This window comes from Jatropha curcas, chromosome 1 (genome assembly GCF_041381405.1).
Source record: "Jatropha curcas cultivar XTBG-Jc1 chromosome 1, XTBG_Jcur_1.0, whole genome shotgun sequence".
Lineage (NCBI taxonomy): Eukaryota > Viridiplantae > Streptophyta > Magnoliopsida > Malpighiales > Euphorbiaceae > Jatropha > Jatropha curcas.
The window spans coordinates 1,927,108-1,951,553 of record NC_143151.1 but is presented as its reverse complement, the minus strand read 5'-3'; the positions used below and the strand labels follow the sequence as shown (position 1 = coordinate 1,951,553).

General features: G+C 33.3%; 3 protein-coding genes across 6 annotated transcripts; 2 read left to right on the top strand and 1 right to left on the bottom strand.

Moving 5' to 3' along the window:
- The first annotated feature begins 170 nt into the window (after positions 1-170).
- SKIP16 (SKP1/ASK-interacting protein 16) lies at positions 171-5,324 on the top strand. 3 transcript variants are annotated; one of them, XM_012209816.4, is made up of 6 exons: positions 171-463; positions 1,271-2,002; positions 2,773-2,991; positions 4,049-4,180; positions 4,360-4,466; positions 5,074-5,324. In XM_012209816.4, exons 1-6 carry the CDS (start codon positions 260-262, stop codon positions 5,150-5,152), a joined length of 1,473 nt encoding a protein of 490 aa, XP_012065206.1. In that variant the 5' UTR covers positions 171-259; the 3' UTR covers positions 5,153-5,324. The 3 variants fall into 3 exon arrangements, with proteins under 3 accessions (XP_012065206.1, XP_037496512.1, XP_089573984.1); XM_037640584.2 differs by lacking the exon at positions 4,049-4,180; XM_089717858.1 differs by lacking the exon at positions 5,074-5,324 and having other exon boundaries at positions 4,049-4,292.
- Positions 5,325-9,335: 4,011 nt separating this feature from the next.
- LOC105628410 (putative transcription factor PosF21) lies at positions 9,336-13,359 on the top strand. Its single transcript, XM_012209815.4, has 4 exons — positions 9,336-10,839; positions 11,370-11,502; positions 11,704-11,788; positions 12,701-13,359. The coding sequence occupies exons 1-4, from the start codon at positions 10,163-10,165 to the stop codon at positions 13,060-13,062; spliced, it is 1,257 nt and encodes a 418-aa protein (XP_012065205.1). The 5' UTR covers positions 9,336-10,162; the 3' UTR covers positions 13,063-13,359.
- Positions 13,360-14,602: 1,243 nt separating this feature from the next.
- Positions 14,603-23,957, bottom strand: ETFQO (electron-transfer flavoprotein:ubiquinone oxidoreductase). Of its 2 annotated transcripts, none has more exons than XM_012209813.4 (18): positions 23,290-23,952; positions 22,495-22,571; positions 21,933-22,039; positions 21,291-21,372; positions 21,105-21,213; positions 20,650-20,696; positions 20,464-20,538; positions 20,119-20,235; positions 19,885-19,953; positions 19,276-19,368; positions 18,948-19,050; positions 17,406-17,530; positions 16,998-17,047; positions 16,846-16,912; positions 16,468-16,547; positions 15,797-15,925; positions 15,644-15,710; positions 14,603-14,893 (listed from the first exon to the last, which is right to left on the bottom strand). In XM_012209813.4, the coding sequence occupies exons 1-18, from the start codon at positions 23,693-23,695 to the stop codon at positions 14,810-14,812; spliced, it is 1,887 nt and encodes a 628-aa protein (XP_012065203.1). In that variant the 5' UTR covers positions 23,696-23,952; the 3' UTR covers positions 14,603-14,809. The 2 variants fall into 2 exon arrangements, 1 of the variants encoding a protein (XP_012065203.1); XR_001046557.4 differs by having other exon boundaries at positions 14,820-14,893; positions 15,792-15,925; positions 23,290-23,957.
- Positions 23,958-24,446: the final 489 nt, after the last annotated feature.

The following is a 24,446-nucleotide window of genomic DNA, read 5'->3' as shown; positions in this document are numbered from 1 at the left end:
TTTTTTGAGGTCGAAGACAATTTTTTTCTTAGAGGAAACTATAATTTTTCTTATTTTCCAACTGAGGGGTAATTGTTTATAAAATAAAATACTTTTGTTTAATATATTTATGAAATTAGTAGAATAATACTTTTGTTTACTTTCAAGTTTCATCCTCGTTTACTGCGCAGTGAAAGCCATCAACTTCTTTCCTGTCGTTGATAAGGACCGACCGGAAAACCGAACAAGCAGAACCCAGAACTGAGGGAGAAAGAGAGTGATGGTGTTGGAATCAGTTGGCGATTTAGTCCTCAATGAAATCCTATCAATATTGGGTCCTAAAGAAACAGCGAAAGTCTCCTGTGTTAGCAAGCAGTTAAAGGCTTCGGCCTCTGAAGATTCTCTCTGGTCCAAATTTTGTTCTCAGGATCTCGATCTCTCTGCTCCTCTTGATCATCAAGGGAATCACATTCCCTCTTTCAAGGTATTTCAATTTCAATTAAATAATCTGTCACTTTCCTTTGTGGGTTTTTTGCTTTCTCCTTTAGATAATGGTGAGGTTTTCATTTTTGTCTATTAGGTGTTTTTATTTGTGTAAAGACTAATGAGCTCCAAATTTTGAGCTTAAAAAACAGAGATTCAATCCTATATATTGCCTTTGATTGCGACCTATTCATATGGTTGTTTTGTTGCCTTTGCACCATGTAAATCGTATAACTTTGTCACTGAAACTACAAAAAAGGGTGAGGTACTTGTGTGAAAATGCCTAGCACTTTCTGCAAATTCATTGTATGCTCGAGCTTAACTAACCAGATGGTGTATTTTTCTTTTCATGGGAGATTTCTTTGTTGACATGTATAAACAAAAAGTAATCGGGGACTCTCTACTTTTAGTTAATCCACTTGGTGATTCTAGGTTGAACTTTGTTGAGTTCAAAAGTATGATTTGTTTGCAATTTTTGTAAGTTTTGTTTTCCCAGGTATTTTCTTATTTAATTATCAACGAATAATACTGTAATGAACTTTGTTAATCATTCATATAAAATGAGCAACAACTTCCTTTGCTTAGAAATCAACGGAAAATCAATTGAGGAAGATATGATTGCTTAGTTTGTATTTGTGTTTGTTTCTCCGTGCCTGTGATGTTAAAAAATGAAGGTTTCACGTTAGTGACGCTAAGTTTTACTTCGGAATGTTGCCTCGTTGAGCTTGCTTCTATATTGGCATCATCATCAAATAATCGTATAAAAAGTATGTCTGCACTCAATAATCTGGTGTATGCATGTTTGCAGTTTGCCTATGGATTATGGCGGGAAGCTTTTGGCATGTATCCTTGGCCTCTTGTAATACGAGTTAAAAGATGCTGGGACAGACTCAAGAATTGGTTGAATGCAAATTTTCCTGAAGCTGGTGCCACACTGCAACAGGGTGCATCAGAAGCTCAAATACAGCAATTTGAGCTAGTTTTGAAAGTAAAATTGCCCCTTCCTACGAGAATCCTCTACCGCTTTTGTGATGGTCAAGTTTTCAAAGACAAAGATGCACCGAAAAGTGCTTTTGGAAATACATTGGGTCTAATAGGTGGCTACTCCTTTTATAATCATTTGGTTAATGTTTACTTATTACCATTACATCAAATAATCTTGCAAACACTACGCGTCACTCGCCAACTTCGGACTTCTGGAGGTTGTAGAAGAACTAAACTTATTGTTGTGGCCTCGTCATCTGCAATCAATGAAAAGTTGTTTTTCCTCAATTGTACAACTGGCCAACTCTATGTTGGTACCAGGAATCTTCCAACGGATGGAGAAATGATGCCATGTGTACCAGATGCATTGATAAGGTCAGTGCATGATTTGAATAGTGATCAACAGCAGGATGCAATGTTGCTATGGTTAGAAGAACATGGCCGTCGATTGCAAGATGGCATTATCAAATTGCGGGAAGAAGGAAATATGAGAACTATTTGTCAATTTCCAGAGGAGCCTCCTCTCTGTTCCACTGCTGTCACCAATGGTGTAAAGGTTAGTGGTTCTGTATGGAATGGATATAATGCTGCCGTTCAAAGCATATTTTCCCCCTTATTCTGGAGAAGGAAGAAAATGCTTCTCTCATGCATTAGGGTCCACGATAACAGGGTGTAGTACGGCCAATTTGGAATATAAAAGATGGTTATCATCTTGTAGGACTTGGCAAGAAAGCTTCTACTTATCATTATGCAGTAGGGTTGTAACCGACCTTTCTGAAAGCCGACATTGAAAATGCACTTTCCTTTGCAAAAATATGATAAAAGAAAAGAAATTTGGTCTTGCCCTCATGTATGCTTGTTTGGATTAATGGCCTACAAGGGTTTGGATTCATTTTTATCATATTAATTCTTCTTTTACTTTTTTCTTTTTTCACTTGCAAAACTTAGCTGATTCAGGATTAATGGTTTTTCTTTTTCTACTCTATTTTTTTTTTCTTTTTTCCTCCTTGTAGATTATTCAAATGTTCTCTCCCCCTCCCTTTTCTTAGAACTTGAGCCTTTTCTTTTGCAGATAATTTATAATTTTCCCTGAATTTTATCTGTACTATGAAAAGGTCCCCGGTGTGAAAAAATTTTAAAAATTGAAGGGATTAATGTGGAGGAACAAAAATGTAGGGGCTTAATAGTCAATATATGACAAGTCTAGGAGCTCCAAAACGGGTTTTCCCAAAAACTTTTATTGCAAGCTTCATGTATATGCATTTTATTACTTTAATATTACCGCTACTTATCAGGTTGTGAAATGCTAATGGACATTTTTATCAGGTCCGTGCTTCTGCTATTTTTGTACCTGAGGCAGCTGATCTGCAAGATAGTTTTGAGAAATACTGTTTTACATATTCAATTCGCTTGTCCCTCTTGCCAGAAGGATGCATTATAAATGGAATGTACTTCAGCTCTTGCCAGCTGCTACAGAGGCACTGGATCATCCGTGCTAATGGCAATGTTATAGAGGATGTGGCTGGAGAGGCCGTAATAGGCAAGGTATGACTTGCTACTCTGCCTATGTGGTCAGTAAAGCGTCTCTTCTTTGAAAAGATTTCAATGGGACTTATCTTTTTCAGGAATTTCTCTGGTCCTTTGAGGCTTTATCAAAATTAATTAAAAATAAAAAATAAAAAAAATAAAAAAGAGAAAGAAAAAAACCTGGAAATAACAATGGCATCTTTCTCCATGAAATTATGGAGTTTTTCAGTTTTGTTATTTTCAAAAAAACCAGAGATTTTTCAGAGAAAACTCTTAAACATCAATTAAGAAAAAGGGCAGCCCAGGGCACCAAGTTCCCGCTATGCGCGGGTCTGGGGTCGGACCACTTTGGGTCTATTGTATTTAGCCTTACCCTGTATTTTCATGAGAGGCTGTTTCACGACTCAAACCAGTATCCTCCAGGTCACACGACGACAACTCTACCATTGCGCCAAGGATCCCCTTCACTCATACACATCAATATTCATGAAAAAATTTTTCCTGTTTGGCTTGATTTGGTTTTTGTGGTCTTTTTATGTTATTTGCCCATGTACAATTCTTTCATGAAAATTGCTTGAAAAAAAACATGCATTTTAAAAAAGACACATGGTTCGACAACTCTCTGCAAAAATAATCTATTGACAATAATAGTACAACCACTAATAACACCCAAAACACTCGCAAACCAAACTGTTTACTCTCTTAATGGTGCACTTTCTAGCGCTTTATAAAATGCTTGATGCGCATAAAAATAGTTGTCTCAACTCTCTTGGTGTCACAATTGGCTCTACACTTGCAACTTATGGCGCACAACAACATTTCCAAATTCCTGCTTGCGGTACACAGTCTCACATGATCAGCACATAATTCAAGTCATAACATCACTTATATATAGTATTGCAAGTGGACTTGCTCAATTCAGTTCGAATTAAATGGCATAACCTTTTTTGTCCTCTCTTTCAATATTTCTATCGTTTTTCCTTTTATATGCTGGACTGAATATTGCCCATGGCAAGGGAAAGATAGAGAAAGGTATGTGCTAACATATTTTTGCTTGATCCACATCCTATCCAAGGTGCACTTATACAGCCAAGCAGATGCTACAAGTAACTGTATCTTCTTGAAGTTTTTGCCAATGATGAAGATTAGCACATTTCGTTTGTTGTCTCAACCAGGAAGTTCCCATAATGTTCCTGAAATAACAGAAGTGACTTCTTCATTCCTATATCTGGAGCAGTCCTTTTTATTTATGAAAGAAAAAGGAAAAAATATGTGGAAGATAATTTTACTGGATTAATTCCCAGTTCTTGATATGAAAGGTGATAAATACAATGAATGAAAGCATGGTAACTGTATGGAATCTCATTCTTCTCTTATATGTTGCAGTATCCACTCTTGCATCCAGCTGAGGAAGAATTTGTATACGAGAGTTCCGTATCTCTGCCAGATGCTCCAGGTTCTATTGAAGGTTCTTTCACATTTGTTCCAAACAGGTACTTCACATAAATTGATCCTAATCTATATATTTTGTTGTTTGAATAATGGCTATTATTATTTTTAGCTAAAATATTTTGCTTCTTGTGATGCATGTCATGGAGCAAAATCTTATGCTCTAGATCCGTAAAAAGAGGACTCCAGCTTCAAAATCTCATGTTTAATCTTATTAGGAGAGGATATGAGAGTTTTATTGAATGAGAGATTAGCCTGCACTTGGTATTAAAATGAATACATGAATTTGAACTTGAAGTATGGAATTCAATCACGAATACTATAATTTGGTTTAATTGTGTGTCTTATTTCAGAAAATTTAGTTTTTATCAGTGAAATGAACCTTTTTTGTCCGTACCAAAATTTAACGAATCTCATTTGTACCAAATATAGCCTAAAAGAAATTTCATCCCTAATGGCCGAGCAGGCACCCCAATTACTCAGAAAGGAATTATGTAGGTAGAAATTGTAAAATTGCTTCATCACAAACAGGAATCCTGACTTCATTCTTGGCCTGACAGCTATTTTTAGTTTAATTTTCTAAAAGAAGGATTTTTGGCTTCTTGTCTCTTTTTCTTTTCCTTTTCCTTTTCCCTTTGGGTTTTCTTTTAGGTTGGTTGATCCGAAAGGAGCTCCCTTTGAAGTTGAAGTGGCTAGGTTCCCCCTCCAGGTTCCGGACTACATTTTCTGATGGTGATCTATGAGATTGAATTACCTTAATTCTGCTGTTTTTTTATATGTGTTCTTGTAGAATACCTTATGATACATTTGCCTGTTCTTTAAAAAGTTGCAAGCACTTTGCTTCATGGGATTGCATGAAAATATAATAATTATTCCATGCTGAATAAAATGTGAATGAACTACTTCTTCGTGGTCTTGATATAGCATAATGATAAGTACATATACGTCTGGATTATAAACTCATGTTTCGATCTCTCCTTCCCTAATGCTTTTGAAAAAAAAAAATATAATATAGTTATTAAATAAATAAAGAAAATAAAATTTTAAAAATAAGACAATCAAACTGCATTTGATAAAGAAGCATTGAATTCAATTCTAAATGTATTATTTGTTGTTGGTTTATTTTGACTTGTAGGTTCAATTCTGCCAAATGGTATATTAAGAGAATTTATATATATATATATATATATATATATATATATATATAAGCACAAGAAAGCTTTTTTTTTTTTTCGACAAACACAAGAAGCATTATTTAATTATTTATTTTGGGTCAGTGTATTCAATAATTTCTGGTGATTTAATAATAATACCACAAGTAAATTGTCAATGCATGTGCATGCATAACAACTAACAAGAGTGCATTTTAAGTTTATATTATTGAATTTTACTTTCTATCTGTAACATGTAAATGTAGGATTGTTCCATCTCAAAAAATAATAATAATAAATGAATAAAGGATAGTTGAAAGTGTTATTATACAAATATATAAATGTAAAAAAACATAATTAACAGTCTAGAAATAATGGAAAAATAATATAATACTAATAATTGAAATCTACCATTATTGTCTTTTTTATATTATTATTCTTTTTCTTTAATTGTTTTTGAGTTTCTTACAAGTTAACAACTCCAACTGTTCTTATCCTAAACAGACATCTTCTCCACGCACATGCACTTTAATTGTTTAAAAATTGATTAGCTATTTATAAACTTTACTATAAGTTTCTTTAATTCTTGTGAGGATTCTATATTGATCTTCCATAATAAATAAAATAAACACATTTTTTATTTAAAAATTAATAGCATCTTCAATTCTAATGAAGATTGCAGTTGATGTGTCATATATAATAAAATGTGTAAACTGCGGTTGATGTTTCATATAGAATAAAATGTGTGAATAATGACGTGGCTGAATGTTCGTTTATAAACGTTAAATTTTAAAAATTCCTTTCTAAGGCACTAGTTTTGAATCTTCTTCCTATTTTTTTTTTTCTTTTCTTCTCCGAGTCCACACCACAATTTAATATGCAAATCTCTTTATAGCAATAAATGTTTACATTGTTAAGAGACCCTCCAGAAATAAAAAGTATGGCAGACAATGTCTATTACTGCTCCTTCCTATTTTGTTTGCATGGATTTGACAAAACACGCATATTAGGAATTTAGTCAATAAAAATTTTTTTACTCTTTTTTGCCCTTAACTTAATATATTAATAAAAGTCCTTCGTTTAATGAATAATCATAAAAAAAATAATTATTTACATATATAAATTTAGAAACCTTGCAAACATTTTGGAACATTCAAAAAATGAATAACAAGTAAACAAAATGTAACGGGGTGAATTTTTTTTTTTTTTTTTTGACATCTATGCTTGACATACCGAATAGATATTAGCATAAGAGACCATTTTTAATTTTGTAAAAGTGAAATTTTATAAATTTCATTATTATAATATCAATTCAACTATTTTGGACGGGAGAAAAATCACGCATTAGAGGTTAGATTTCTCAATTCTATCGTTTCTTTTCTTTCTTTCTTTTTTTCTTTTTTTATTTTTTATGTTAAAGATAGAATTTAAAGATAGAATTTTAAATCACTTTATTTATTTAAAAAAAAATATCTTTTTCAAATTTATAGATTTTATTTTTCCAACCAAATAACAAAATATAAAATTTTATAAATTTCATAATCCTTAGATTTCACATGGATTTTGTGAAATCTATAGAATTTACATTCCCTAAATGGCAAGTTATTTCTTTTTCTAGCAATTTAATGAGCAAAACAAATACCATAAATAGACTTTGATAATATAATTAATTCACATTTTAACCAAAGATGGGAATAGGTTGGATTCACCATAATTATGATAAAATACATCCATAAACCTTTATTATTGATTAACAATAAGGGTATTAAATGGTTTCCATGGTTTAATTTTTATCTTATAATACAATAGATAACAAAATTAATTTTTATTTGGAAATAATTACTTTTTATCTATTATATACTTGCTTGGAAATTTCTTTTTTTTTTTTTTTTTACATATTTTTTAAGCCAAATGCATAAATGTATTCTTGTACTTTATTAGAAAAATCTTGTAAACAATTTAAACTTTGCTGAAGACCTATTGTATTCCTGAAGTTGCAAATTTTGGTAAAATTATATATCTTTTCATACTAATAATAATAATTTTTTTTTACTACTTTTTAATTTTTATCTGCAAAATACTAATTTGATGTGTGATTAGTACAACTTTTAAATAATAATTTTCATACTTTTAACTATCTAATAAGTTTTAAAAAATACAATTTTATAAGTTGAAATATTTAATAAAATAATTTTACAAATTAAAATATTCAAAAGGTGAAATTTTATAAGTAGAAGTATGTAATTGGTCAAAATAAACATTAAGGATGCTACAAAATTTTTTTTCACTTCAAATACGTGAGTGAATTTATGCATTTAGGCTATACTTTCATTTTTATGAGAAAAAAATTAATTCAAATGTGATTCTAACGTGGAAATATTAATTTAGGTTGAATTTATTTTTGAAAAATAACTTATATTTATATTAAAAAATATTTTTTTTTAGTAATAAATATCACATGATATAATAAGGAACATATTAAAAAATTATTAATCACCATGACGATAGGATAATTCTAACTCTCGAGTCAATCCTAATATGGAAGCGTGATGTGGACCTTAATAAGTCAATTAATGGAGATAATAATAATATAAGTATGACAAATAAATTATACTTACTAATATAGTTTTTTTTTTTTACTTGTCATTTTAATTTATTTGCCAATTGTCAAAATTATACAATAGATTGTGACATAACACAAATTTTAGGAAAAATAAAAAAATTAAGCAATGCCACGTAACCCAAAAATGTTTTCCTAATTTTAGAAATTTCAAGATTTGAGTCCTCTTATTTTGAAAATTTTTCTTTTTATTTATTTTCATTTTTCTCCTATTTATTTATTTATTTATTTTATATAAATATATAAATTTTCATAAATTATATACATGTATATATAATGATATACTACTTTGTAATATATTATATAAATAAAGAATTATATAAAAAGATTATTTAGGAAAAATAATTTTAAAAAACTATGAAATGTGCATTACTGATTAAAATCTTTACCAAAGACATAGATTTTCAGGCTTCATTTATTTTTGAAAAATAACTTATTTAAAAAAAAAATTTTAATATTTTTCTTGAAAAGTATTTTTCAAATACTTCATTTTCTATTATTTGATTAGAATATTAAAAATTAGCAAAAAGTATATTAAAAAATTTAAATTCAGAACAATATTTTGAACCATAAAAATTTAATATTTAAAAATTTTATTATTATAATGTGAGAAAAAAAATCATAGTTACAGTAATAGTGGTGGTTGGAGGTAATAGTTATCACTAATAAAAAAGAGTGATGGTATTGATAATTATTAGATTAATAGATATATATTTATAAATTTATAATAAGTTTTCAATATTTAAAAATGTGATTATTTTCCTTAAAATAACATAATTTTTCTTCCAATTAAAAAAATGTTTTTTATTATTTATTTTTTTAAATACCTCAAATATTAAAAAATATGGAAAAATATGATTCAGACAAATTACTTTTTAAAACCAAATATAGACTAAGACAAGTAAACCAAACGGCCGTTGAAAATGACGCAATCTAAAATGCATTAGTCATTAATTACTTTCCTATATTGTTAAAGTGCAATATCTAGCCCCCTTGTAGTGTCCTAATCCGCACGTAATCCCTTTTTTGTTCCTGTACACTAACCTCCAACAAACTCCTATACACTCCATGCTTCTCACATATTGTACTTTGAACACGTAAGCCCATCTAATTTCAACGGGTACAACAACAAAATGCAGCGCCATATCTCCAAGAAGCTTCTTCTTCTTCCTCCCTCTCTCTCTCTGTGTGATATATATATATTTATATATAGTATAATCATACATGTCTTGTATAAAAGAAGGTGGCGAGTGATAGGGAGAGCATGTGATTTGATGAATTGGATTCGATTTCTGTGTAAAAGCTGAGGATTCTCTGCGCTTCTCACTTTGGTTTGTTTGCCATTTTTAATAATTCGAAAGGAAGATCTAAGAGTATGCAAATATAACCACAAAGACAGAGAGAGAGAATTCATGTCTGATTTTCCAGGAAAGGTACCCTGATTTTGCTGGAACATTTCTGTCTCTCGCATCCCGAGGAGCTTAATTTGGTTTTTTACTCTCTCTCTCTCTCTCTCTCTCTCTCTCTCTCTCTGTATCTCAGTTCTAGGGTTTGTTTGTAAGTTAAGAAAAACGCTCGTTTCTAAATGTTTCAAGCTCGTTTTTTACTTAGATCTCCATTTTGTCTAGGGTTTGTTGTGTGATCTGTGTTAATTGATTGTTTTCTTTGTATCTCAATTACAATGGTCAATCTCTTGTCTTGAAATATCATTTCTGTATTCTAGGGTCATTTCAACTATCCGTTTTTTCTTTTATTCGTTGCCTATTATAGCTTCGAAGAATAGATACTGAATCTCATTTTATAGAGCTGATAATTTCTTTGCCCTAAGATTAGGATATCCTTTGCTCTTTGATTGTTAGAATTTGTGGTGGTATATTGCTCAGTATCACTACCTGTTGGTTTTCCCCTATCTGTTATGTGCAAAATCTTTTAAGTTGTAGCTTTCTGCAAGGTTTTGAGATTTGTCTAGATGGATAAGGATAAAGCCCTAGGTCACTGTAGCGGTCTACCACCTCCATCTGGTCGTTTCTCTAGTTTTTCACCATCTGGGAGTAATTTTAATGTGAAACCGGAGCCATCATCGTCTGCATTTCCTCCACTGGCTCCAGGTGCGAGTTCGGACCCTGGTCATTTTGGTCATGGATCAGATTCTAGCCGCTTTAGTCATGACATTAGCCGGATGCCTGATAATCCACCTAAGAATTTGGGTCACCGTCGTGCTCATTCAGAGATCCTCACTCTCCCTGATGATATTAGCTTTGATAGTGATCTTGGAGTTGTAGGTGGTGCAGATGGACCCTCTTTCTCTGATGAGACTGAGGAAGATTTGTTATCAATGTACCTCGATATGGATAAGTTTAATGCATCCTCTGCCACATCGGGCATGCAATTGGGAGAGTCATCAGCCCTAACACCAGCAGCACCAACATCAGCACCAGCTCAAGCACCAGTAGATGTCAGTGCTGGGCCTAGTGAAAGGCCTAGAGTTAGGCACCAACACAGCCAGTCCATGGATGGGTCAACCACTATCAAGCCAGAGATGCTCATGTCAGGTGTGGATGATGTTTCAGCAGCTGATTCTAAGAAAGCCATGTCTGCTGCAAAGCTTGCTGAACTTGCTCTTATTGATCCTAAACGTGCGAAAAGGTATCATGTGTTTAGTTGTGTATTTTAATTAATTATTGTTTGAGGTCTGAGTTCTTTTAAGGGCGTGTTTTCAGAAGAAAAATGTTTTTTAACAAATGCAATGAAGGTGGTGCCTTGCATGTGCCCACAGACTAGGATAGTAGAACTATCATGTATGGATGGAAGATATTTGGAAGTTAAAATTGTGTCTACATTTGATAGAAATTGAATTCTTTTGAAACATGTTTATTATGGGTTTCTTTTAGTTTGTTGGTAATAGTTTATACAGTGTGGAGGTGAATTTTTCCCTGATCATATTGTGTTTGTCATAGAAGACAAGTACGGCTGGCATATGAGGGACTTATGTTAGGACTATCCAGTAATATAGATGTTCTATAACAATAGACTCACCCTTGTTTGTTAAATAGGGATTAATCCTTGTTTGCTTAAATAGAGTTTCCTTCTATCTGTCCCTGCATCTCACCCTTAAGTTTGTAATCTTGTTATATGTTCTAAATTGACTTCTCATATTCTTTCATGCTGTATGATAGGATCTGGGCTAATAGACAATCAGCTGCAAGGTCTAAGGAAAGGAAGATGCGATACATAGCTGAACTTGAACGGAAAGTGCAGACACTGCAAACAGAGGCAACATCATTGTCTGCTCAATTGACTCTATTACAGGTAAATTGCTTCAGGTTAACAATCCTTCTGTCCTTATTTTTATTTCCAATGAAAGGTGTATACTCTGAAATGATCACACCATGCATTTTCTATTCTACGTAACCTGTTTATCATGCACTCTTCGAATTCGTATTCACTATTCAGAAACTTATATAACTCGTATGATGATGTGACATTTTCTTCTTGGTTTTTTCTTGCCAGAGGGATACAAATGGTCTGACTGCTGAAAATAGTGAACTCAAATTGCGGTTGCAGACGATGGAGCAACAAGTTCACTTGCAAGATGGTAAGACAATTATCTAGAAACCAAAGCTTATTTATTATTTTGTTCCCTTGTTTATTTATTCATTTCTGGTTTTGTGGAAGTAAATACTAGACCCAATTTAGAAGCCATATCACAGTTTAATGAAATGCTAAATTTCTTTTGAATATTCAAACAAGAGTATAACACAATACAAATAAGCTCACCAGAAGCTTAAATAAGTCAACAAAGACAAGAAATAAAGAAATTCATATGCTCATACTTAGTACTATTCTTGTGAACAGAACCAGAGAGAGCTCCCTCTTTCTGTCTGTCTCTCTGATGCATGCTCATATATACACATGCAAGCAAAAGCTGTTTCTGTACCAATAAATGTCTAAGCTTCTTGATTGAACTGTGGCTTGCTTATTTTTGTAATGCCGGATAACAAGTGTGCTGGACTTCTTTTGTTCTGAATTATGTTTGCTCAAATGATTGATAGCTGTCTATAAATTGAAGAGTTGATTATTTTTCCTTGATGTATTTTCTCATATCCTATTTATTAACAATCAATGCTCTGTACCATAAGAAATGAAACCGCAAAATTCTTTCACCTTATGCTTGGAGGTTTTTATACCAGGCTTCTGGAAATCGACTTGACTTTTATTAGACTTTAGGTCTAAATGTACGATTCACTAGGAGACAGTTGCTTAGAACTATTGAATGCGGGAAGAAACCTACAAGTTTGGCTTGGTGTTCTTTGCCTGGTTCTTATTTAGTTCACAATGAAGATGATGTATGACAAATTTCTTTGTGGGAATTATTATAATTTTAGTTAGGTTTCTCATCATCAGCATAGATAAGGGCTTAAATGCCTTCTCGTTTGTCTTATTTAACCTTGCATTTGTATTCTACTTTCTGCTTTGTCATAATAATGTTATTTTCTTTTTCTTATAGCATTAAACGATGCACTGAAAGAAGAAATTCAGCATCTGAAAGTGTTGACTGGTCAAGCTATGGCAAATGGTGGTGGGTCCATGATGAACTTTTCTTCATTTGGAGGGGGCCAACAGTTCTATCCCAACAATCATTCAGTGCATACTCTTTTGACCACACAGCAGTTTCAACAGCTTCAAATTCATTCTCAGAAACAACAGCATCAGTTCCAGCAGCATCAACTGCATCAGCTTCAGCAGCAACAATTGCAGCAGCAGGATCAACAGCAGCAAGTTGGAGATTTGAAGATGAGAGGAAATATGTCTTCTCAAAACCTGAAAGATAATGCATCGGATGTTAGCTCTACTGCAACCAATGACTGAGGGATTTGGCCACTGGGCCGTGTTGTACAAGGGTGGCAGCTTTTATGTAAAATCCTAGTTGCAGTCTGTTGTCAGATAGGATGTCCTCACTCTCTCTCTCTCTCTCTCTCCGAAACCTCATTTTATTAATTTTTTCCCCCAGTATGTTTAAGAACATTTATATTATATATTTATTTTAGGCAATTCTATATTCTAAGTTCAGTCTGAGATTGAATTATGTGATATATTTACATGATATAGTGTATGTAGGAACATCTTTGTTCTGATTTCATATACCCTTCTTTTTGGTTTTTTATACCTTGATGGGGATTTGTTAAAATAGAAAAATTTGCAGGTTTGCTCATCTCCGAGAGGCCAGCCACACCATACGGTGCTTGTAAATTTAGTTGTTGCGAGACCATAGCCGTACAGAGATTGGCAGCTAGTGGTTTTTTTTTATGTATATTCCGATTGGTGTGCTATTGTTAGTGGAGCCAATTTCTATTTGGTACATTGGTAAATTCTTAAAAGGAGGGAGAGGCATAAGGAATTGGATTCTCAATGCTGTTTGGTTATTTATGCTGACATTCCTACTTTGTTTCCTACTCCCATTCCTGTGCTGTGCAGGTGCTTCTCTTCAAGGTAGACATGGCTACATGGCCATGGTAACCCTTGCAGTTATCCCACGGAAAATATTATCAATTATCTCGATGACTTTTAAGTTAAACAGAGAAGAAAGTACGATAGAATAATAAACAGATCACCCCGAAAGGTTCTAAATATGAGAATCTCCTTTGGAAGTTGAATTCGAGAAGAAGGGAGACATAAAGAAATAAGGCGTTTCTACTTTCTAGCTCTTCTTGGCAATGGTCAAAAGTGATCATTCTTAATTATAATTTGTCAAAAAAATAATAATAAAAAAATAAAAAAGGAAAAGATTATTGCTTGGCACTAGAACATGTCGCATGTATATGTAGACAGTAATGGTGATAATAAACCTTATCGGTTCAACAGAGAGTTTCAATTTAATGAATTTGGCAATTTTAAGCTAAAAAATTATTGAATTTGGACTAAAATTTATTCTATACGTTCCTAAAGTTCCAAATCGAGTCCTAATTCTGCCGATTCCTAGTTGGCAAGTTCAATTCAGATTTTCATATTTCTTATTTTTTACCCCTAGTGTAAGACCTAATTGACCTAGAACTGCTAGTTCAACCAGTGGTTCCAATGCTGAAGGAAGGATATAAATGAACAACGATCTTAATCTTAAACAAAAAACAGGCAATAACCAAGTGCAAGAAATGTAACAATTAGCAATTGTGACTGCCTGCCATGTACACTGCAAAAGCATCTTCATAGTGGCAGCTCCTGTACAGTGATGTATGAAGGGCCAAAATTCAATTTCAATGACCCAAGGGCTGATATTCTTACAACATCAATGAATGAAACCGGTTAGAACCACCCCACTTGTCAGATGTTTTACGGCTGATTTTTCATAATTTTACATCCAAACAAAGATTGCCACAGGGAAGTATTAGATTTTCTTCCAGTCAGCAAACCGTTTTCATGCTTAAATGACATAATACATAAATAGGATCAATTCAATCGATATGGCAGGTGCAATTAAATTTCAATTTTGTTCTTCACCTGTACAATGTGACCGACAATTATTTGAGTTTGCTTTTATTTTTTAGATTATTGTATTGCTTAAACTTTGAAGTCCTATACATAAAATGTAAGAATTTGCAGAAATGGTTAGTACTAAAATCTACATTACTGAGTATCCTGGACCTCCACCTCCTTCTGGCACTGTCCACTCGATGTTTTGCTTTGGGTCCTTGATATCGCATGCCTGTAACGATAATATTCAAGCCCAATTAATCAAAGAAAAGAAAGACTGCAAAGCTCCGAAAATCAAATTAGGAATGTCACTAGAAGGTTAAATTCTTTAATTTTTCAAAACTATTTTGTGGAATAAATAAATTGTTGCCACGAAAGCGCAGGAACTTGAATTTGTATCAGGGTGGAAAGATATATTGTTTGTCAGGTTCAAACAAACTTGCTAATGTTCTTTGCTTCCAACTGAAACATGTATCCTAGATGTTTCAGGGGCAGAAACTGCAAGCATGAATGGTGAGTGCATCTAGCGTACTAACTAAATGCAAACAGACAGAAAGCATAGATGTATGCAATCAACAGACTTAAAATGGAAAGAGAAAAAGAAAGCAGTAGTTACACGGTGTCATCACTATTCTCAAAAAAAGCTAAGACTTTGGTTAACTACTCTACTCTATGTCTGCCGCTACTACAACTGGTTTAAGCTGATGGTCTGATGTACAAACATGCTACAAAGTAAGAAGACATGAGATCATCCTTTGCAGAACAATTGCAGACTACATGGATACCCTTCTAGATTAGAAAATCAACATTCATCTCTCATTACATTCCCATGGGTAGATCTGACTGTTAATGAATCAGATTTTTAGGCCTTTTGATGAATCAAATTTTGTGTATTGAACATCTTTTGTCAAGTCTACATGTGTTTAAGCAGCTGCATACTCCAGATGTAGGAAACAAATACTATAAAAGTATCAAAAAGTACCTTGCAGTGTAAGCAATTCTGAGCATTGATCTGTAACTTTGGCGGAGTCTGGTCATCTGAGACATACCTGCATCAATACAAGATGAAAAATCAGATATGATCCATTTGTATGTGGAAACTAACCACCCACGAGTCATAGTATATGCACATTACTCATATACACGAGCAGGACAATATCTTGATTCTGGTCCAGCATACTCTGGCCAATTCACTAGCTCAGGAATCGTGGGGTTCCTCAAAAGAAGATGGGCTGGCTGGTCATGTTCATGATTTGTGTTGCTCCTAAATAATCAAAAGAAGATTAAGAATATAATTACTGTAATGCAAACATGAAAATGCAGACCACAAGAAAAGAAGTTGTAAAGGCAGGTTGCTTGTTTTCAGCATACAGCCATGTTTAAGTGTCCAACCAGGATGTTTGTTCAAGTTTTTCACTTGAGACCTTCGGTGTCAATGAGAAGACAAAAAGGAAAAAAAAAAAAAAAAAAAAAAAAAAAAAAAAAGGAAAAACGAGAGAACAAGGCTGAAATATCTTGGTTGAGGTTACACGTCAATCATGACTGACGATCATGATGCCCGTTATTAAGACATTATTCTTTTGACCAAAAGAAAAACCTGCGCACATTAATTGCATAGCATCTACACCATCAAAGGGTGTCCTCAAAAGCCCATTATTTTTCATGACAAAAACGCTACAAAAGACCAAATATATGAAATGTCAAAGAATAATTCAAGATTCGTCCATGCATGCAGGCAAAAAGGATGCTACATAACATCTGTCAAATGATACATGAACATATGAAGAAGTGTTCATGTTTAGAAACCTGTGCAAAGAGGTTGGTATATCAAAAGACAACACCCCATCTGGCTTTGGATATTCGATAGCAGAGTGTAGCTGAGCAAGCTGCAAATCCATTGCCGCACTTATGAGAATTAATTTGCAAATAGAAGTATTCAATTTTTTTAATTCCATTTCTAATTTATTACTTCAGCCCCAGGACATTACTTCAGAAAAAGAATTACTGAAGGGATAAACTATAGATTGTTAATAGTTATTATCTTTTGATATTTGATTCTTTTCTTATTAAATAAACAAAGAGACATCCATTCCCCTATCTCTGACAGTGTGATTGTTGAAAAAATAAAAATATTATCTATGGCAAATTTTGAACACATTGTTTCTCAAAATAGTGTCTACTTACATCTGTTGATTCATGATCAGGTTTCCCATGTTTCAGTGTGAATTGGGACTTTCCTTTCAATATATAGCTGCAAGGCAGAAAATTTAGCCATGCTAAACGCAACAAATGGAAGCAGCAGTAAGATAAAAAGTTCAGCAAGGATGACATCTTACTGTTCTAATGCACTTATTGCCATTCCAGGAATAAGCCCATACTCAAATGCCTACAAGAATGGTCATCTTTCAGAATGAAACAATATTATATATATATATATATATATATATAAAAGAAACAATTTTTTTTCTTAATCTTTTTAATCAAGCAGCCACACCATCTTAATCATTTGCTTATCGGACAACCCATAAGCTCTTAGATCAGTAAAGTTTATGTTATGTCCAATATGTAATTCATCAACTAATTGAGCACATTAATGATCACTTCAGGTTCCCATCAATTAGAGGAACCAAAATGCAAGTATAGAATGGACCATAGTTAACAAAGGTCACAAAACTCACAATGTAGAGTGCCTAAAGCAAAGAGATCAAAAAGAAAAGGAGAAGTCAAGGAATTGCTTTACTTACAGGTCGATAGTTACGAGCTTTGTGCAATTCTTCCCATATCCATGAATTCCTTAAAGTTTCCCAATACAATTCCAAATTTGAGCCTTCATGAAGAGTGCCAAATGCAGCTTCTGCTGCTAGCATTCCTATACAACAGTTAAGTAGTAATTAATAAATATTAATCCCCAAAACAACTCTTATCAGAAAAAAAGACAAAGCACAATTATTTCGGGATGCCCTGTTTTCATTGCAACTTAAAAGGACACATGAAACTGCGATAAGCAATTTTTATTAATGTAGTTATGTCATTATATACCAATTATTTTTTGAGTAAACAACAGTGTAGCATGCAATTAAACTGACCAAAAGGAAAAATATATGACACTTGATGATTATTAGCAATGCTTATCAGTTCACGAGGGATTAGCACAGTAAACGGGCCTACTCTGAGAGGCTAAAAGTTAGATTCACAATGACACTCATGCATATGCAGATGTGCACAACTAAAAGGTCATAAACACAGCTTAGAAGTGTCATGAGATAAATATAACCACTTATATTCAACATGGAACATCTGAAGTACTGCCCTGAGAGTTAGAATAAGCTAAAAGACTTGAGCTTGCACGTGTTTTCATTTCGAAATAATAAAGCATTAAACATGATCCCAGAAAGAAGCATACCCTCTAGCGGTAAGCATTGGTTAGTTCCTTTTGATAGCGAAATCAAAATAATCACGATTTATTGGAGAGAAAAAACAAACAAAAACAAAAGAGCAGTAAGAAAACCAAACTGAACCAATATACATATATATCTATATATATATATATATATATATATATACACACACACACACACACACACACACACACACTCACACACACAAACAGACAAACAGAGAGAGAAATATATAGAATTCAGTTCAGTTCAGTTCAGTTCTTTTGGTATTTTTACCATGACATAGGAAAAAAAAAAACATACTGAACTGCATTGGTTTTTGGTTTAAAACCAAATAGTGCTCACACCTAATGCTCTCAAACATAAAAAGAATATAGGATTTCAATTGGATACAGGCATCAAGTTTTAGTAAATTGGACACTTGTAAAAACATATGAACAATTGGCAATGTTTGTCAAAGAACTATGAACATGGCTGAGTAAAGTGATCCTCTCATGTGTCTATTCACATGTGTGTCTGTTTAAATATATACATGAGAAATCTCCCTCTCTATTTTTTCCCCTTTTCTCTTTAAGTCAGTCAGGAAAAAGGCCAGAAAAGAGGCTGATATTTACCAAAAGACAAAGCAAGGGAATTACCGATTTTCTTCTTCAAGAAAAGTATGCATAAATAAAATTTAACAATATAGCCACTCAGAGATATAATCTAGAAGACAATCCATTTGACATCCTTAGCCTCCAAACTTATTTCCTTTAATGTTATCTACATTATTTGCAGTAAGCTTTTAACTGTAATGAAACTTCATTTTTATCTATAAAATGTACTAATTACAACATGAAGCAGGGATATAAAATGAAGATAATTCATCCATGAGAAAAGAAGATGCACCTGATTTCATAGCAGTATGTGTACCCTTTATTTTTGGTACATTTATGAAGCCAGCAGAACATCCAATAATTGCTCCTCCCGGGAAAACTGGATATGGAATAGACTGAAATTTAACTAGCATCATATTCATATTTGCATAGCATGTAGAACGGATGCAATAATTATGCATCATATACAATCTGAACAATTTAGTCCATTGTTATATGCACTTGGGATTGGACCTTAAAATCACCAACTACATAAAATTTCCCACAACTTCACAAATGCATTGTTTTTTGGTACAATATTTATGTTGCTGCCAATCTGTAAATGAAAGACATCGACTCACCTGAATACCGCCTTCATTTAAAGTGCGAGCCCCATATTGAATGACAGTTCCACCTTCCAGAAGTGGCTTGATGGCTGGATGATGCTTAAGTTTCTAAGACCAAAAGCCAAAAACTGGAACTTGAGTAAGGTCCCAAATAGATGTGTTTAATAAATGAAGAATTAAAATTATGGATATAGACCTCAGATTCATGAGTATTTCAACATAACTAACCAAAATAAGCATTAAACAGTGGAAAAATCTTGCCTACAGGTGTATGACCTCATCTCATACACCCAATCAATTACATCCTGTAAGGTATTGAGGTGAAAAAAAATACCAAGACAGGGCATGTAGAGCTTCTGCATTAAGTTTTCTATAGCATGCAAAATTATATGCAAATATGGAAAAAAAAAAAAAAAGCTGCCTGGGAGCCAAATAAATATTACAATAAAAAGATCGGTTCTCATATAACTGTTGTTAAAATTGGGAGTTAACTCGTAATTCGGATGATTTTACAATTTACATCACAAAAGTGTGTTGAATCTCGCAGACTCACAAATTGATAGAATTGGTGTAAATTCGTGGGAACTTGTTAAATTCCCATAGAATCTACTCAATCTAGCTTACCTGGAATTCCTCATAAGGGCTCAAGTAAGGATTCCGATAATTCAAAGCGACCACTAGGCCTATCGAAACCTGTATGACAATTAATGGAACAGTGAAAAAATACAATAAAGAATAGCTACATAATTGCAGCATGTAAAGAAGGAAATTAAACAAATTGAACCAATCCAAAAACACATGCATCTAATTGGCTCCTCATTAAATGAGAACCGGTGAAGCGCAGGAAACTGTTTCTACCTGTCTATCTTTCATGTGATACAGAAATGATCCCCCATATGTTTTTCGATCCAAAGGCCAACCTAATGTGTGAAGAATTGCACCGGGCTTATGCTTGCTCTCATCAATTTCCCAAACCTGATCAACCGTGCAAAACAAATTCTCTAAAAAACTAGACTGAGTACATTAGGTTTGACCAAATTTACTCAAATATTAGGTATAATAAATTAAAATCAGATTCTTTCCAAGAATATCATTCAGCATCAATTAAAACACAATCGAAGTGTTCTGCCAACATGCAAAATATTTTAACCAACCTAATCACAGTGACCGTAAATAATATTTGTGATGTTGATAGTGGGTCACCTCTTTGATTCCCAAAGCATAAGTCTGATGTTGAGCATTGACCTTCTCTCTCAATTTGTATTTTCTAATTAGTTTCTGTTAGCAAGAAGATTGAAAGTGGATATTAGCATAACTGTTGACTGATGAAGCTCAAAGGTTATGGAATATATTGCAGCTAATTGCAGCGAGAAAGTTATTCTTGCAAACCTCTGACAATGATCCTCGACAACCTTCAGCTAAAAGAATTACTCGACCTGCATGTTTAGGTAATCAGGTAACCCATATGTAAATGAGCCCATGTCACCTGAAAGCTAGTCATCTTGACAGAAGTAAACCATACTCAAGGCTGGCATAACAATGAATATTAACAAATGCTAATATAACTTGCATAATGGGCCCTATATTTAAGTTTTTGATGATGAATAATCAACTAGCATCAAATTTTCAAGTCATATTTAAGTAAATCATACAGTAAGTAAGGTTAATTATCACATCATACTAGTATGTGTAGACTTCATTCTTTATGCCAATCTAACTCAGAAACCCATCCAAGAATTATAATAGGATAAATATCACTGCTTAAAATGTTTGACTTGCATACATACTTTCCAATGAAAGCCAACTGTTGCACCTTAAGAATGGTGAGATAGAGAGACACCTACCTTTTAATTCTACACCACGCTGAAAATTCTCCTTCTTAGAACCATCTTTGGCAATTCCCATATCATTAGTTGCAATTCCAATGACACTGTCATTTGCATCATATAGTACCTGTAAAATTGCATAACTTGTATGTAACATACTTCTTGTCATATGCTAAGGAATTTAAAAAGCCAAAACAACAGTACCTCACTAGCAGCGAAGCCTGGATATATTTCCACTCCAAATTCTTCAGCTTTTACTCCCATCCATCGTACTAATTGACTTAAACTGCATCAAACATTATTATTATAAAAAAGCTAAGCAAGAAATTGTGGAAAAGGCAGAAATACAAAATCATGAAGTGCAATTTTGATCAAGCTCTGAAATCACAACCAAAAGGACAAACAAGGGGCTCTCCACTTTCAGTTTTATGTGACAACCTATATTAAGTATGAGCCACGTGGTGGTTAAACCATCAAAGCAATCCCACTGACCAATAGCATGTTACCTGTCCAGTGCAGAGCAGCCACTAAACCAGGATTGATTGAAGGCAAAGAAACAATACAAAAATTATATGGAATACAAAGAGGCCCCAACACAGAATTATGCAAAAACTTTTGTCATGTAACATATACAACTCCACATGCCACAAAATGGTGAACTGTCCAGTGAATTTCTTGAGAACTCAAATTACAAGAAAATTGCATAGAGAAAACAATATCAAACATTAACTGTTAGCATTTGACAGGTTCAGCAAGAAAATTGGGCCAGCTTTATGGTCCAGAATGAGATCTGAGCATGCTTTCTCCACATGCCCTATACAACATACAAATGTATTGCATAACTACCTTATAACATAATTCCCCTTGTTATCAAAGGGAGATGGAAGTGAATAGGCACGATCTTTTGTAAGAAACCAAAACTTGTCAGAAGAAGCAGGGACAGTGACTGGTGCCTGTAAAAGAAATTGGCAAGGAACATTAATAAGACTCAAGTGGTTCATGGTGTTACAATTTACAATTTCTATGTGCTGCATAACTTTTTGAGATTTAAAACATTATAGGCATATCTGAACCCCAAAAAACAAGTTTCTTGGAAGCAAATAATTGTATTTATTCTGTGTTTATGATGATTCATCAAACTGGAAAACATGAAATATAAAATTTATCAATTCTTAAGTGTTGAACTAGATTAATGAAGCATGTACTAGAGGATCCAACATTTTCTCATATAAAGCAAAATTGCAAATAGTTGGACTCCATATTCTTTATTCTAAAGTGAGTGACTCTCGGTATGTGATATCAATCAAGTATGGCCTGCTAGGCTGGTATAGATACTCAAGACATACTTTGTTTCAGTACATCATGAAGAAATGCAAGCAGCACATAAGAGAGAATCTAGAAAAAGAACCTCTTCCTGTTTCCACTGTGGGAGAAGCTCATCTAATGCCCGGGGCTCAAACACATTCCCAGATATGATGTGCGCACCTATATCACATTGAATAAAAAAATGAACAAATTGCAGGTCTACAAATAACTTGGATGCTACAATTCACACAACCACAATGCTTGCATCAATATCAAAGAATCCGAAGTTCAAGACCCAGAAGAACCATTGATTTTCAAAGACTCATAAGGAATTAAACAAAAGTAACAGTTGGTCAAATTTGTCAGTAGAATATGCAGCACATGATCCACTAGGTCAACACTTCACAGAAAAAGAGACCCCCAAGTAACATTGAAGCGTTCTTTTGGGTCTAATTATTATCCTTTAAGCATCTTCTAGCCAACAAGACCTACTGTTCCTCCAACTGATTTTATCTCTACCAACCATGCCTATCTTATCTACATCAAACATTCTGGTCATGTGCATTGTAACTGAAAATGCATTTTTTTCAAGTAAATTTTAATTAACGTGTTATTCTTTACTTACCAAATGATTTCCATGAGCTTCTCACAATAACTATTTCAGGCTTCTAATGATATCATCTGAAAAGCAATTTTCTTAATCTGAAAATTCTACCACTATCACCATATCATTTTGGAGAATCAATAAGGAGAGGACCAGAACAAAAAAAATAAACACACACACACACACACACACACACACAGAGTTCAAAAGCTTAATCATACTAAAATTGGGAATGCAATTCAAACATAATTTTAAAAGATAAGGTTATTTCACAGTAATACACAAAAAACATACCCACTTCAGCGCCTTTTTCAAGAACACAGACGGATAAATCCGCACCCTTTTCACGGCACAATTGCTTGAATCTTATTGCAGCCGACAAGCCAGCCGGTCCAGCTCCAACAATCACAACATCATATTCCATAGAATCTCGAGCCGTTCCATCGCTAAAATTCCTGATAAAACCCCTATTTCTATCAAAATTCCGCAAATTGTCCTGATTACGATTTAGAATTTGCGATTGATAAGCGAAACTGGAATAATTCGAAGGAGATTTAGATATATTGGATTGAGAGTGGTTGTCAGATGAGCTAATTGAATTGGAGAGATGAGAATTTAGCGAAGCGGAGAAAGGCGATATAGAGAAGACAGAAGATTTTGACGAAACAGATTTGAAGCGGAGGGAAATGAACCTCTGCATGATTGACAGATTGAGTATAGGAATGAAGGTATAAAGCTGAAAGCTTTAAATATGGTTTTTGCGAGCTTGATTAAGAAGCAGGCAGAGTGATAGGACACTGACGTGCCATGTTCATCCTCCTAGGTAGATGTGATCGTTGGTACACGTGGCGATGGTGAATGTCGAGCTTTTCCAGTGGGGATTTTCACCTGTTAATTTGGGAGGGAAAAGAAAGCGGATGGCGACAGAAAGGAAGGAAAGGAAACGTAAAAAGAAAACGAGAAGAGGAAATGAAGGATGATTCTCCATGTCGTTTGAAGGAGCGACGTGAAGAAATACTAATTAGCGTTGGACGGATTATAATTTAATTATTCTATTTGAAATAGATTCAGACTAATTTAAAATAACAAAGATTAATTATCTTAATAAAATCTATCTATATCTATAAAAATATAATTTATAAAGAATGAATTCTGATATATATTAGAGTATGAAAATATTGATTTGACATTTTATATTTTTTTCATTATGACTAATCTTTTTACATTTGATAAATCTTAAATTTTTTTATTAAATAATGAAGTTAAGAACTAATGAAATATGATGAGGTATAATTGATTTCATTATAAGTTTTTTTTTTTTTTTTTTTTTTTACATTTAATGAACATTAAGTGTTTTTTTAATATTGCAAAATGGAATTACAAACTAAATGAAATCCAATGGAATTTTAATGGATTTCATTATAATTAATCTTTTTATATTTAATAAATTT